We start from the raw sequence: 15297 nt of genomic DNA on the forward strand, positions 1-15297 counted from the left end.
CTTCTTTAACTATTTCAAAAGATTCTATGTGCATACATTTGGCGTGACGACGATGATGTTGTGGACGTTGTTCTCTTCAACCAGTTTCCACAACAACTTCACTAATCTCGGGGCTGGGGCAGCGGCTTGCAGGTACCCCCTCAGGCACGTCAGGGTCTGGAAGAAGGAACGGATATGTGTGTCATGGGTGGTAATGTGAACAGAGAGTCTACCTGCTATATTTAGATGCAACAGTTTGTGTGTTGTTCCATTGCAGATGTTTCATCAGAATTTCTATCTCAACAGTAAATTTGGTATTCTTTATTATACTTGTAAACGTGTTATTTAAACGGTTTTATGAGCAATAAAAGATATTTAACATTTTGTCCACCTACCGGCCCCACACGAACAATGAAGTCAGGGTTACCATCCACCCACATTCTGTGTCGGTTAGGGGCATCTGCAAAATGTTACAGTACAAACAGAATGTCAGAGGACATAAATATGTAGTCTCATCATTCAGCAGCAGGGGTCACTTGCCAAAAAACGATCTCAGCGCTAAGACTATTGTAAGCCTATGTTAAAGTATGGGAGTTACGATCATCTTAGCGCTAAGATCGCTGTGTGCAAGTGTGTCCAGGTCTGGAGAAATCTCAGTTAGCTTTGATTGTCGACGAAGTTGTGGATGGGGAGGTTGTGGGTTATTCCATAAGCAATGATATCTTCAATTTTCATGTTTGGTTAATCGTTTCAATCACAAGTGGCCATGTCGTCTAAGGCGTTGCTGATGGTGGGTTCAAATCCAAGACTCGCCTTCATCCTGTTTCTTGTTTTGTCTTGACGGTACCCGTGTTTGTGGGTCTCACAAAAGTGTAAATCGTCAAAGACCTGCATCTATTCAAGGTTTCCTTCACAACGACTTTACACCTAACCAACTTAACCTTTAATTTGACGAAAACTAGGCACTTTAGTATCATGCAGGGTTTATAAGATGAACTCATCTTCCATGCTGGTCGTAAGGCGTGAATAGGTTCAGTGTGACTTGGTGCATGGTATGTCAGAATCCCCGATGACATGGATCTCATGCTTTCAGTCAATGAGTTGCCTGGATACCGTGATATAACTGAAGTACTGCTGACATTCAGGATATTAAGGTCACTGATCCAAGAAAATGAATTACATGTCTTATAACAGGGAATTTCCCAAACGTTTCTAATCTTACACATGTAGCTATTGCTATGTAGCTACACGTCCACTTCCGTGCCCATAGGGACTGAAACTGAAAGCAGATGTTCTTGGGTCACTAGTAGACACGTTGGAACTGTAAGGTGTGGACTGTGTTGTTGAAAAGAGTGCATGTTCACTTTACAGCATATCATCAGCGTCAATGCATATATTTGAATCAAATTCAATGTTGACAATCATATGTACTTACCATCTCGGGTCTCTGACACCAGCATCTGTGAAAATACAGAAAAAAGGAAAGTAATTCATTCTCTCAATATAACATAAGAAATGGATAAGAATTGCAATTCCAAGAAATGTTGATTATCACCTTCGTGTAGGAACAGGAAGGTATATATGTATGTCAGAAGAAATTCTGTCTGTGTCCGTGGAATTACAAAATATTTGGAAGTGACCTACTTGAATATTATGGTAGTCCAACAGGACGGTATGTATTGTGTAGAATGTGTATAATCGCAGATTGAGGTGAGAGTGTTTGGGACCAAGAGTCTTTGCCTTGTTACTTTTTTATTCACAAATTATCACTGCGCAAAATGTCTTTGACATCCAGCAATTTACACTTATTCCGAGGTTTCTCGATACATGTTTTAAATGTTCGACAATGACATTCTTTAGGTTAACACATATGATGGAAATCACTGGATTGTCTGGTCCAGACTCGATTATTTACAGACCACTGTCATGTAGCTGTAATATTGCTGAGTGCGGCGTTAAAGAAAAAAACAAACAAATAAACATACGTATCAACACTGACCTGTGACAACTGTCTGTGAGTCCGGCCATCAACCGTGGTGTCCATGCCTCTGCTGCCGTAACTGGTGGTGTAGTTGGAGACGTCCATGCTGGTGCTGCCGTATGTCGTCATCTCTACCAGACAGTGGAAGACACATTCATACTGGGCCTGTGATTGAGAAAAAACACAAAATGTTGATTCACGTCGGTATGAACCGTTTCGAAAAAACTCTTACTGATTTAAATATTTTGAACTGAAAGTACTGCCATTGCAGCTCAATTTAGGAGATGGTAAATTAAACTTCCGACTCACTTCCTTTTTCAGAAAACAATCTAATTGGAGTAAAACCTCGGTTCAAATGGTTTCATGACTGACACAATCAGAATATATTCTGATATAATAAACGGTTTTCAGTTATCAGAAATATATACTAACCTCAGAAGATCATCATGACATGATTGTTCGAGACCCTATCGTTGACGAGCAGGCAGTTTATGACGAGGTTGCACTGGGTTATGCACATATTTTACTGCCGTTTCTTTCAGTATCTGGACGTGACAATTGTTTTCGATAAAATACTACAAATAATATTTAATGTTTGTGACGGGTGCCACCGGTTGGGCAGGATACCCTCACCTTTTCGCGAACACCTGGTATCATCCCTCATTGATAGAGATTCATGAACACATGTTCGTCATGCAGTCGGAATTCAACATTAGTTTTGAAAAGGTTTATTGCTATAGGTATATATAGCAGAATACACAAGATATAAGGGGTTTATTTCAGCCAGTAAACCCTTTTACGTACGCTTTAATCTTTAGTCGCGATTATCTTCCGAAACAGATTCCACTGGGTCTAACCCAAACTAGTGATGACATTATAAGAATGGGTCAGTGAAACATACTGATGACTCCAGGTGTTCTTGGAAAGGATAAGCGTGTCCTGCTCCCGCCACTCACGTGTCATACAAAGGTATGTAGTTATTGTTTCCACTTACTGCAGTCTGTATCATGTTCTTTCTCTGTCCCCTCATCACGGACACGAACCCCAGGACATCCACCACCCCCTCCTCTCGGGCCTGGTCTATCAGGGAGTCAACGGCGATGTATGTGCCTGTACGTCCAATACCCGCACTGAAACAGTCCACAATGTACATATCTGTGCCTGTACATCAAATAACCGCACTGAAATAGTTCACAATATTCTTATCTCTGCCTGTACATCCAATAACCGCACTGAAATAGTCCACAATATTCTTATCTCTGCCTGTACATCCAATATCCACACTGCAATTGTCCACAATGTACATATATGCGTCTGTACTCTCTGAAATAGTCCATAAATATGCATGTATTTACTTAAACTGTCAAATTTCTGAGCTCAAATCGTCAACGAGATCTGTTCTATCACATCATATACCAGTGATGTGAACATATTACAGTGGATACGTGTTATCCACGACGGCACTGATTCCAGATAAATTGATTAATGAATCAATTTCACCGACAGAGTATTGATCAGCGTATTTCAGGGCCCAGAACAATGTGGTTTCAAAAATTACAATCCTTTAATTTTTGCATGTCCCAGTCGTAATGTCAGAACATTTAACAAAATAGTGTGAATGATGTAATCAAGAAGTGATTAAAGTAGGATTTTTTTCGCAATTTCTAGTCCTCCTATTTGTTTGAAGAATGGCTTCCCAATCTACTGTGGACAAGTAGTGGTTAGCTATCTTTGTAACTAAAGTTTACCTACCTGCAGTGGACAAGCAGTGGTCCGTTTGTTCCTTCAACTGTCTGTCGGACAAGCCAGATGTAGCTGACGAGAGCGAGGGTGTCGGGGACACCGTGGTCAGGCCAGGATGTAAAGTGGAACTGGATAACTGTCCGACTCTCTCCAGTCTGTGATAGAAGGTGTTTTATATTTCGTGGTAACACGAAACAAACTTCAATAATATGTTTGACTTGCTGAGGTACCTTATTAATTCAAATTGCTGTGTGTCAATGTGAATTCAGATGTTGACTCACGCACTACTTCAGCATATTGTCCAGTTATACCACGACATAATTTAGTGAACTCATGCAGTGACTGTTTTGATCCAATACTCACTGCCTTTGAAGCGACTTTCATGTGTCTCATTGTGAAGTTCGCACGGATTTGTGTTACCTCCACCTCTACTGTGAAGAGGCCAACGTCCATTACACCATCTGCCGGCCAATACTGCTCACATTTCACCTACAATTTGATATAGTTGGTCTATATTGACAGAATGTGCATTCCTGTGATTAGACACAGTTATAATGAAATTTTGCATGTTTTTTTAATGGAAACCAAGATCGTTATTGATCCATTCATATATTTTTCTCTGATGTTTTGCCTTTTTAACTGAATGTTTCGTAGGATGATCGATACTTTATTTATTTATATATCATGAAATCCTACCTTAGTCTCCTCCACCAGACCAGTCAACATGACCACAGCGCTGCAGGAATGTTCCCAGATCATCCTCCAGAAGTCGCCCACTGTCTTCTTGTTGGGGGCTAGACATTAATTAATGGGTTATTGAAACAAGGAGGTTGTTATTGGCTGGATGTACAAATTTCCATTTGTTCGTTAAATCATCACAAGATTGAAACATCCCCTAAAATACTGTATTTTCCAATGATATGCATTAGATCCAAGATCCAAGATTATTACACTTGTACAACGACGTGCATGTACGTGTATGTGTTTTTGTGGCTGCTTGTACTAGTCCGGACTGATGCCGATTTATAGTTCTAGCACACTGAGATACATGAATACCCCACACAGACACAGTATACTGGCTGTGAGCTGACTAGTCTTTGTTTTCGCCCTTTAATGCCGAGTGCCAGACAGACTAACAAGTACCATCTTTTAACGTCTTTTAGCATGACGCGGCCGGGGATCGAACCTTCCGCTCTCCGGGCGGACGCTCTACCATTAGACCATGTAGGCGGTCAGATACACACAGAGACAAGTGTGTACATTATAGAATTAGTAAGATGTACTGGTCACATCTGTGTCAGTTATTTTATTCTATCAACAGGTTATTCAACCGTTTTCAAAAACACTACGCCATAATACATGTACTTGTATCTCACCTTGAGCTGCTATGTAAGTCTTCCTCTGGTTGAAGCTCTGAAATTATAGAAACGGGGCAGAGTTATAGTTTATTCCTTGCAGCTATCTATTTTCTGTATTTGAATTGTGTATGCCGTATTAGTCTCGAAACCCCGCCTTCTGAACGATTTGTTATACCAAAAGGAACATTTCTCAGTACCCCTTATCCGGGCGATTTCGCAAAGATGACTTTGTCCGGAGTAAACAGTTCTGAAATATAACCGTGAAAAGGTTAACATGGCATGACACTAAATAAAAGAAGACGAGATTACAAAAGTACCCACGTGCATGAGACTGGCGTTGATGTAGTCAGAGCCAGGGAGAGCTGGCAAGAGAGTCAGGCGGACTCGGTTATGGTCGTCTGAAATTTAAAATAATGTCAGTAAAACTCTTGATAACCACATCTTGTATATTATTATAAAGTCACCAATTTCAGTTCTACTCACAGGGGTAGTAGCCTCTGAACTTGTTTTTGCCACTGTTCTCGGGTTTCTGAGAGTCTTGATATGACGCTGTGAATCCAGTCGGCAGTCGCTGTAAGTACAGTGCATTTCAGATATGAAATCTGATCTCGGGTTGCATATATTGTTATGCAGAGTCAGATTGTGAGGTGAGTCAACATAAACATCACACACATACACGAACACACAGGACTTACAGAAAACAAAACACAGGGGACTTAAATAAAACACAACACCCGGTACCATCAATGTGATACAATAATACAACAGCGTTCCCCCTGTGAAGCACTATTTACGACCCACGTTATATTCTCTTTCGAATCCATCTTTCCTCTGTTTAAGCATTGCCACTGTTGCAGCTAATTCAGGCACAACGACGTCTCTGATGGTGTCTTCGGCGTCTGCGTTGTAGTAACAGCTGTCAGGAGATGGAACTTCCTCATCAACGTCTTCTTCCTCCTGGTCTTTGTCTTTAGAACTAAGCTGTTTGCTTGATGCTGCGTGTGTGGCAGGCTTTGGTTGTATTGGTGGCTTCTGGTGAACTGCTTTATTCTCATCCAGAACCACGTTACCAACAGCGCCGTTCTCTACAGCAATGGAAAGCATACAGATAAGGGAATTATACTTTAGGTTGGGATCTGCCTTGAATACTCACTGTTGTAATGAAAGTTATGAGCTTGTTTTATCACAGGACAAAGAATAGAGCTGTAGCTAAGAAAAGCAAAATAAGTACGTCCCTGATTCAAGACGATTTTTGTATGAACTTTCCTGGATCTCCTTAAAATATAGTTTACCTGAAGGTTTACATTCAAATTTTGCAAACGAGCTAAAACAACAGTCACAATTCTTACCCTAACCTCTACATCAAGAACAAATCCTGCATTCATATGAATACATCTGAAACTTTAATAATAATTTCAAACACTTGTTTTCATAAAACAAAATATGAGATAAAACAGACGTGGTTGACCAAATTGTTTCCTACCAAGTCGTCTTAGTGTTCTCACCTTGTGCTGTAGGGTGGAACTCTGCAACGTGTTTGTTGATGTCGCCTTGGTAACGCCTCCTCTTCCTATGACATCAGAATGGTACGAGCGTAAACAAACCACACACTACTACGTAAACCTACAATCGTTACTAACATAGACAAAACACATGGGACTAAAATAAACAAAACACGCTAATAACATCAACAAAACAATCATTACTGGCATGAACAAAGCACACAGGACTAGAAAAAAACAAAACACACGCTACTAACATAAACAGACCACACATGGCACTTACATAAATATAACACCCGGTTCTAGCATCGGCAGTGAAAACATATATATCAAGGAAAATAAATATATGTAGTCAAAAAGATGTATGGGTTTCGAATCCAATTTACGGGATGAACCATTTACTATTGTTTAAAAGCTGAAATCTAGACCGAGTTGAAACTATATCCAAGTAAGGTTTGACGTTAAGTGTGTAACAGGTAGTAGTGTGCTAAATGTAAATACATATGGAGTCACACTTAGCTGGTGTACATGCTATTGTCAGAAATTACCTGATGACAAGGACCACAATAACAATGAGGATGACCGCAACAAGTAGACCGGCAACTGTTCCCGCCACAGCTGACACCGGAAACAACTGGGATGTGTCTTGTCCGTTTAGAGCAGCTGTAAATGTATCCAGTAAATTTATGTACAACCTAAAATTTCGCTCGTGGCAACATTACCCTAAAACAACAATACGAGTTGCAATTACATTATCATAGAATCAGGTTTTACGGACATGAGCTGCAGAATTATATGTGGCGGTATATAAAGAGGGCGAGGATGCAAGTGCAGTGGCAGTTCATGGGGAAGGCAACCAGTAAAGGTACCACGTGATCGCCATTGAGTTAAGAGCTTATTCATAATTTACAACGGCATCCCTCCAAAATAAAAAAAATAACTAAATAACTTTAAAACGTAGTGCCTTGTCAACGAATGGTATTATTAGAATTTGAGAAATGTGTTTTAGTGAGAAAACGTTGTGTTTTCAATTTGCCATAAAACAATAATTATTATGAAGTTTCCGTGAGCTCGTCTGCATATATCTTGTTTTAGCAGAATTAGAGCCTTTGTAAATCGAAAAAAGTATAACATTGCTCACACAACGTGCTTATGCGTAATGGTCTGAGTGGTCTCTTTATACCTATACTCCCAATCACTCATATAGGATATGAACAAAATCATGCGTATGTTAACATGTTTTATGTTAGCTGATTCCTCCTTAGGGGTGATCGACCATGTGGTCCCTTTACCGTAGCCTTCCCCATATATTGAGAGGCCGAGGATGCAGTTGAAGCTTCACTTTCACTTTTACGTGGAATAGTTGAGTCTAATCACATCCTTAATCATCAAACTACTACGTGGAGATACATATATACAATGATTGCTATTGCTGATAGGTACAAAGCGTAATCATGTCGAATATTGTATTGCATATCATAAAATAAGTAATGTATGGTTCATAATACACAGACTAACATTTACGCAACAAGTAGTATAAGGACTATCACTGATTCCTGGTGCCCCATTTACAGATACCTAAGGGTCAGACCTTATGTGAGCTGTATGAGATAACTTACCAAGCTTCACTGAGCAGTGAGAACCATTGTATCCCTCAGTACATCCCCAGCGACATCTTCCGTCAACAGCATCACATGTCCCGTTACAGTGGCCGCAGTCTCTCTCACAGTTCTCTCCGTACGTCCCATTGTCACACTCTGAAATCGAAAACGACGAACAGTTATTTACAATACAGTTGCATACTACAATAACATAACACATTACTGTGAATGATGTTTATTCTCGTAAATCACGGCAGTGATACAGAGATGTAATTGGACACAGGGATAAGATACAATTAAGAAAACATGTCAGTGGAACATTTCCATACATGATCTTATATAACTTGCCAGTTTTAATAGAGTTGGCTTATAAGTAATGGACATCAAATGAGAGAATTTTACGGCAGAGGGATACATACAGTAGTATTGAGGCAAAAACTTGTTTCTAATTTCTGAGAGTTTTGGACATTCTAATAAAAAGTGCATTTCATCACATATAAATTTTTTACACAATGTACATTTTCTTTCCTCTCTCACAATATTATACCATCTTCCTGTTTCAATGGGTAATCTATGATTTGCTGTTCTAAAACGAGCAAGAGAGATGCGTAAGGTGATTGGTAGTTCTAGTAAATAGGGTTCTAGAGATGGTAACTCTTTAAACATGTTATAATAGTAACCTTTAGATGAATTTTCCTTTGATTCTCGCCATCTTTGCAGAAAATTATCAATGAGAACATGTTTCACATTTTGTTTCAACCATGCGGCACTAATAAAGGTTTGAGACAACCAAATGTAATTAAAGCCTATATTTTGAAGAATGCATTTTACTTCTTTTAATAGTGGGAAATGGTAATCTGGATTTGCAATGGACATTTGGAACATAAGTTTATATACTATACTAGAAAGGCTAGTTAGTGATGATGTTAGCTTGCACCAATATGAAATCATTCTTATCTTAATGAAAATGCTGAGAGGATACCTCCCTACTTCACCATATACCATGTAATCGGGTGTTGACTGTTTTAACTTGAGAATATATTTACAAAATTTAAGATGTACACGTTCATTGACAACAGTATTTTCAAAACCCCTAACCTCAGATCCATATAACAATACTGGCTGAACAAGTTGATCAAATAATTTCAGTTGACAGTCAATAGGAATTTCTAATATTCTAATTTTACGAAATACAGCGTACATTGCTCTAGATGCCTGATCTGTCAGTCTCTTTAGTGCCTTACAGAATCTACCAGTGTTTGTAAATAAAATACCAAGGTAAACATATTCTTTAACAACATGAAGAAACGAGCCATTTAACATAAACTTGAAGACTCTATTTGTGGAGCGCTTGGCAAAAATAACAACTTTCGTTTTGTCAACATTGACTTTAAGTTTCCAGATAGTACAATATTCTTCAAATATAGTGAGACACTTTCTTAAATCTTCTGGGCTTTCGTCCATTAAAACAGTATCGTCGGCATACAAAATGAGAAAAAGTTTTATGTACAGTTCAAGTGAATCTATTAAAAGGTTATTTACATTATGCAGTCCTTCAAAGTCATTTTCAGATAAAAATTGTTCAAGGTCATTAAGGTACAAAGCAAACAGGAAAGGTGACAAATTTTCACCTTGTCTTACACCAATTTGACATGGGAAGAAACCTGACACCTTGTTATTATGTGTAACACAAGATTTGATATTTTGATACATATTATATATGACATTAAAACATTTTCCTTTGATATTAGACTTTATCATTTTTGACCACAGACCACACCTCCATACTGTATCGAAAGCTTTGGTAAAATCGACGAAAACACAATACAACTTCTTATTAAGGTTTCTATAGATATCAATGAGAGCTTTAAGAATAAACATATTGTCAATTGTTGAGTATTTTTTTCTAAATCCTGCTTGCGCTTCGCTTATCAGATTAGTCTGAACTGAGTAAGCTTGTAAACGATTATTCAATAGTGTAGTGAACAATTTACCTAAACAGCTTAGGATAGAAATACCTCTGTAATTGTCTGGGTCAGCTTGGTTTCCTTTGTTTTTGTAGATTGGTTTTATTTTGCCAACAAGCCAAGCTTCAGGTAAAACTCCAGTGTCAAAAACGAGGTTAAAAAGCCTTACGTAAACCGGCATCATAACATGAATAGAGCTTTTAATGTACTCATTGTAAATACCATCCAACCCACAAGCCTTATTGTTCTTCAATGCACGGACCGCTGACATAATTTCTTCTTCTGTAATCCTACAATCTAAGATATCATCATGATTATCGTAATTTGTGTTATTGGCAAAAACATCGTCATTATCATCAGAACTTCGATTAAGATCTTTAAAAAATTGAAAAAAATTGTCAATACTGATATTTTCTGCTGTTTTCTTTGGTTCAAATGATTTTAAAATTTCCCAAAAATTCTTAGGGTTACTATCCTTACATTCCCTCAGTTGTTGGACACATTTGTTTTGAAATGTCTTAAATGCCTTCTTTAGGGTTTTACTATAAGCTCTACTAGCTGAAATGTACATAGCTTTGCTATTACTGTCTTTAGTCCTTCCATATATACGTTTACGCTTGTGGTAGAATCTACGTGATGATTTACATTTTTCATCAAACCAGGGTTTATGCTTGTGCTTATGTACAGAATGTCTGGAATTTCTTACAGTACCTAGAGTAGTTTCAGCCGCAGTAACCAGCGTCTGAGAGAGTTTATTTACAATTTGGTTAATGTCATTTCGCTCTATTTGGTCTTTACATGCATCTAATTCTGTACACTGATGGGTAATGGCAACCTTATCGATATTACATAAAAATGTTTCACTTTTATCAGGAACCCATCTTTTTACAACTTTATGTACATGTACATCCTTGTCATCATCTATAACTGGAGATAGTTGTTGTGCTGTACAATCTAACGTTAACGATAAGCCACAGTGTACATCGGACGAGATCGGGTCAAACTCCTGTACCTCAAAATCTATTAATAATGGGAATGTTTCTGCTGATGCAATACAATAATCGACAACACTGGCATTTCTGCATGTCAGTTTACCAATACCCTTGTCTTTGCCTAATCTTCCATTCACAATATACAGCCCGTTATTTTTACATAAATCCAGGAGTTTATACCCGTTACAGTTTGTTTCAGTATCCATTGATATTCTATCTACCTCTACACCGGTGTCAACTAGAAGTTGTACATTTGAAAACAATAATTCCTCGTCAATAATATCATTGTCACATAAATATTCGTCCAAAATGATAAAATCCGGAAGATGTTTGGTACGACAATTCATATCACCAACAATACACATGTACTGTGAGCAGTTTGACATACGAATGATATCATTTTCTAGTGTTGTAAATATTTCCGGTGAATGAAATCTACTTTGCTCTGGTGGTATATACACAGTTCCTAGGATAAGGTCATCGTTAACATGCAGGAAATCACTTGGTATCTTACACCATAAAACAATATCATGCATCTTTTCGATGACGCTGACCTTGTCAAATAGTGTCTCTTTGATGGCTACAATGATCCCGCCAGATACACGTGTGTTCAGTGCGTTAGTTCTGTTATTCATATGAACTGAGAATCCTGGGATTTTCACAGCATCTAAATCACACGTTTTAGTTTCAGTCAGACACAGTATATCGTATCTGGACACATCGTTCACAAAATCGGGGTTCAACAGCTTTGTCCTAATCCCACACACATTAAGAGACAGTATCTTAAGTTTCTCGTGGGAAGTTACGTTTTCACTGTTAGGCGACTCACGGGTTTGCTGACCTCCGTTATTCTCCTACCGCGGCCTGTTTTCTCCCGTGTCCTCAGTCCTGGCCATCTTGTTGGGTTGTCTGTTGTCTGACCGACCGACGGCACTCGCGTATGATCTCCTGCTGGGGGGAGGGCCTCGTGGGGTGAGATCTATAAACGGGTCGTCTCCTGGGTACACACGTCTCCCGTCTATATACAGTCTGTCTACTATGAGGTTAGACTTCAAACCACGCATCCTTGCTTCCTTGAAAATGGGGAGTAGATCTCTTCGTCTCTGCACAATCTCTTGAGGAAACTGTTCAGTAACACCGAATTGCGTTTCTATCAGCTGTCTTGTGTTAGTCAGGATTTCCCACCGTTCGTCTGGATTTGCAAATTTTGCCACTATAGTACGTGGTCTGTTAGATAAGTGAGGGCCAATCCTATGTACACGTAAGAGGTGAATGTCTGTGTCACACTTCATTTCTTTCTTTAAGAAACCTTTAATTACCTCTTTAGGTTCTTCTCCAGGCATTTCTGGGATCCCGTGAAAGAGTAAATTATCTCTCATAGAGCGTGTTTTCAGGTCAATGACAGATTCTTTCACACGTGTGGATCTCACATTCCAGACCTTTATTTTAGGTGGTTTGGGGTTCTACCAGGCGTTCCTACTTTGCTTCCAGAGCAACAGGCAAACACGATAAATCATATTTGTTTTGATATCATTATATGGTTAAATTTAGGCTAAGTGCAGTTGTTGTATGTAGATTGTTCACACTAACCTGTCTGACACAGGGGAAGTTCCCACCCTGCCTGACATCCACCTGGACAGGTTCCAGAGACGTGATGACATGTGTTGGTATCCGAACAATGGCCGCAGGTGGATTCACAGTTTCTGCCATATGATCCATTGGAGCACTCTGTTTGGAATAGCACAGAGCAGATAGTAGCCCTATCTTAACACATCAACACCGAGGGATCAATCAGTTAATATTCAGGCAGGGGGAAAGTGGGACTGGGATTTATGTAAGAATCAGGACATATTTTCCGTCACTGCCTTAAAGCATATGTTTGTGAAGTGAGGAACAGACATTATCATTTTCATAACTCATTTTTTTTACAAAACATCCAGCATGCCAAACGTACAACTTATGTTTGTGCTAGAAATTCTGGGAATAGTTTATGTTTTTTATTCTGTGTAAAATATGGCCGGCCCCTAATATACACGTTGAATGTCAAATCAGGCCACTTTACAATCAAAGTACCTGGAGGCTCATATTTAAAATTCGAAACTTGTTTCCTTGCCCCAACACGATTCAAACAAATGCCCATGCATTTGATATGTGACATAGTGATTTATACATAAACTGTTCAGAGCTTCCATGCATCTAAAATGGACCATTCAATTTCTATGTAGTCGGGTTTTCGGGGAAGTTGTTCATACCTTCTATACCAGCAGAAACAGCTACAGCTGCAGATTTTAGCCTTCACTTTCTTACTTTCACTTTCCCATGCTTCTCGTAAGAGGCAACGAATCGGAACGGGTAGTCAGGTTCGCTGACTTTGTTGATGCATGTCATCGTATCCCAATCGCTAAAAGCATAGACGATTGTACCATTCCGAAAATATCACGAAGCCACGAACTTTTTCAGGAAAAAGGTATTGCCAATATCTTTGCCGAAGTGCCTTGAGACACTTTTGAAAAGGTTACCGACTACCGCAGTATTATTGTTGATTTTCTATCCTCATCTTGTGACAATTACAGTTTAGATGTACTTTTTCTGTTTAGTGCTTGGATTATGATAGCTGGCAGAAGAATTACTTGAATATATGATATATGTATGTCACACTGTTGTCAGAAAATTGAATGTTACCTTGTGTGCAGTCCTGCAGAGTCCATCCCACATCACATCCAGTACTACATTCTCCATCACCAAGACAGGTCTTACTAGTACAATGTCTATCAGCACATTTCAGAGAGCAGTTATTTCCATAAAATCCATCAGCACAGTCTAAAAGGAAATGGGCATATCAAACTCTTTACGTTCAATTGTTTTGGAATTCAAGTGGTATTAGTGTACCCTGAATTCTATGATTCCTTATTAATATATATTTTTAACAATATATTTGAACCTAGCTTCTTAGAGTTTCAACTGTTGAACCATTTTGAAGCATTTTGGGGGATTCCTGGCTGAATGATGGTAATTTAAAATGGAAAATAAGTGTCGCCTACAGCGTGCACTTACAACCTGTGCAGAATAACACTGTGGCTATAGGTACGAATTAGACATATTCATTGTTTGGATTTTAGTCCAGATAAAGTAAATGGTATAGCCTTACATTTGTTCCTTTCACGGAAATATTCTGCCTAAATGATATACTACTGACAAGACTGTTACACAACATTTTTTTTATGTCTGAAGAAGGTCCAGTTTACACTGTCAAAATAATGGTGCTTTTAACCTACTTCTAGTGCAGTCTATCTCTGTCCACCCATCTTCACACCCATCAGGACACCGACCTGTCTCTCTGTCACATGAAGAGGGGCGTGTCTTACAGTGTCGAGAACTGCATTCACTGGCACAGTTAGGGCCGTACATCCCCGAGGTACATGCTGCATCAGGCAGGAGTGAAATGTACGTATGAAGATTGTATAAACTTGTAAAGACTTTCACACATTTGACCATTCAGTAATCAAAAAGTCATTAAAAGTATGGATTAAGAACCGGAAAATGCACCCTTACATGGATTCTCACTCAGATTGACAAATAACTGATTTTGAACCACCAGGAAATTGCTTGATAGCATATGTTACTTGAATATCACCTGATAACAGCATTTTTTATACCTTGGAAATATTCAGATAGTCATGAATTTCTTTCCCATATGACAGCAGGCACTTATGAAGTGCATTAAGTTAATCAATCACACGAGAATAAACATACTTTTCATACAGTCCTCTCCCTTGTAACCACTTTCACAACCATCAGAACACACCCCAGTCGTGTGATTACATGCGTCAGATGGTGTCTTACAGTGACGGCTGCGACAGGACTTGCTGCATCCTTCTCCATAACTCCCAGGATCACAGGCTGAAATTAATGATTATCTAACTTATGTGCTTCAGGCTACATTATACATTATACACCGATTTGCATATACATCAGCTTAATATTAATCACAAACAGAGCTCCAAAACATATGAACAATATATTGAAACTTTATTTGTGCTTCTTGAGTTTCAACCGCGCCCAAATAACCTTCAAACATGCTAATCCATTCAGTCGAACCCTTTTGAAGCATTTTGGGGGATTCCTGGCTGAGTGATAATTTAAAATGGGAAAGAAGTGTCGCCTACAACATGCA

The 15297-nt window shown here is 38.8% G+C and overlaps 3 protein-coding genes across 3 annotated transcripts in view; all 3 read right to left on the bottom strand.

Moving 5' to 3' along the window:
• The window catches only part of LOC139479687 (uncharacterized), a 45194-nt gene that overhangs the window by 5284 nt on the left and 24613 nt on the right, over positions 1 to 15297 (bottom strand). The window contains exons 8-26 of the mRNA XM_071262531.1: positions 14877 to 15023; positions 14399 to 14545; positions 13806 to 13943; positions 12714 to 12851; positions 8183 to 8320; positions 7112 to 7226; positions 6567 to 6631; positions 5863 to 6146; positions 5545 to 5632; positions 5383 to 5459; positions 5080 to 5116; positions 4400 to 4497; positions 4067 to 4192; positions 3713 to 3858; positions 2955 to 3090; positions 1979 to 2125; positions 1415 to 1439; positions 375 to 439; positions 37 to 156 (exon numbers count right to left, since the gene is read on the bottom strand). Coding sequence (XP_071118632.1) covers positions 37 to 156; positions 375 to 439; positions 1415 to 1439; positions 1979 to 2125; positions 2955 to 3090; positions 3713 to 3858; positions 4067 to 4192; positions 4400 to 4497; positions 5080 to 5116; positions 5383 to 5459; positions 5545 to 5632; positions 5863 to 6146; positions 6567 to 6631; positions 7112 to 7226; positions 8183 to 8320; positions 12714 to 12851; positions 13806 to 13943; positions 14399 to 14545; positions 14877 to 15023 — 2237 coding nt within the window. The remainder of the gene's footprint in view (positions 1 to 36; positions 157 to 374; positions 440 to 1414; positions 1440 to 1978; positions 2126 to 2954; positions 3091 to 3712; positions 3859 to 4066; positions 4193 to 4399; positions 4498 to 5079; positions 5117 to 5382; positions 5460 to 5544; positions 5633 to 5862; positions 6147 to 6566; positions 6632 to 7111; positions 7227 to 8182; positions 8321 to 12713; positions 12852 to 13805; positions 13944 to 14398; positions 14546 to 14876; positions 15024 to 15297) is intronic.
• LOC139479686 (uncharacterized) lies at positions 8474 to 9487 on the bottom strand. The gene has a single exon (XM_071262530.1). It carries the CDS (start codon positions 9485 to 9487, stop codon positions 8474 to 8476), a length of 1014 nt encoding a protein of 337 aa, XP_071118631.1.
• LOC139478266 (uncharacterized) lies at positions 11945 to 12640 on the bottom strand. The gene is made up of 2 exons (XM_071260680.1): positions 12629 to 12640; positions 11945 to 12586 (listed from the first exon to the last, which is right to left on the bottom strand). The coding sequence occupies exons 1-2, from the start codon at positions 12638 to 12640 to the stop codon at positions 11978 to 11980; spliced, it is 621 nt and encodes a 206-aa protein (XP_071116781.1). The 3' UTR covers positions 11945 to 11977.

The sequence above is a fragment of the Haliotis cracherodii genome, unplaced genomic scaffold (assembly GCF_022045235.1).
Source record: "Haliotis cracherodii isolate W230 unplaced genomic scaffold, xgHalCrac1.p SCAF_4, whole genome shotgun sequence".
Lineage (NCBI taxonomy): Eukaryota > Metazoa > Mollusca > Gastropoda > Lepetellida > Haliotidae > Haliotis > Haliotis cracherodii.

Coding starts and splice junctions, on each gene's coding strand:
- LOC139479686 (XM_071262530.1), bottom strand. CDS start 9,487: ATGTTAAATGGCTCGTTTCTTCATGTTGTTAAAGAATATGTTTACCTT.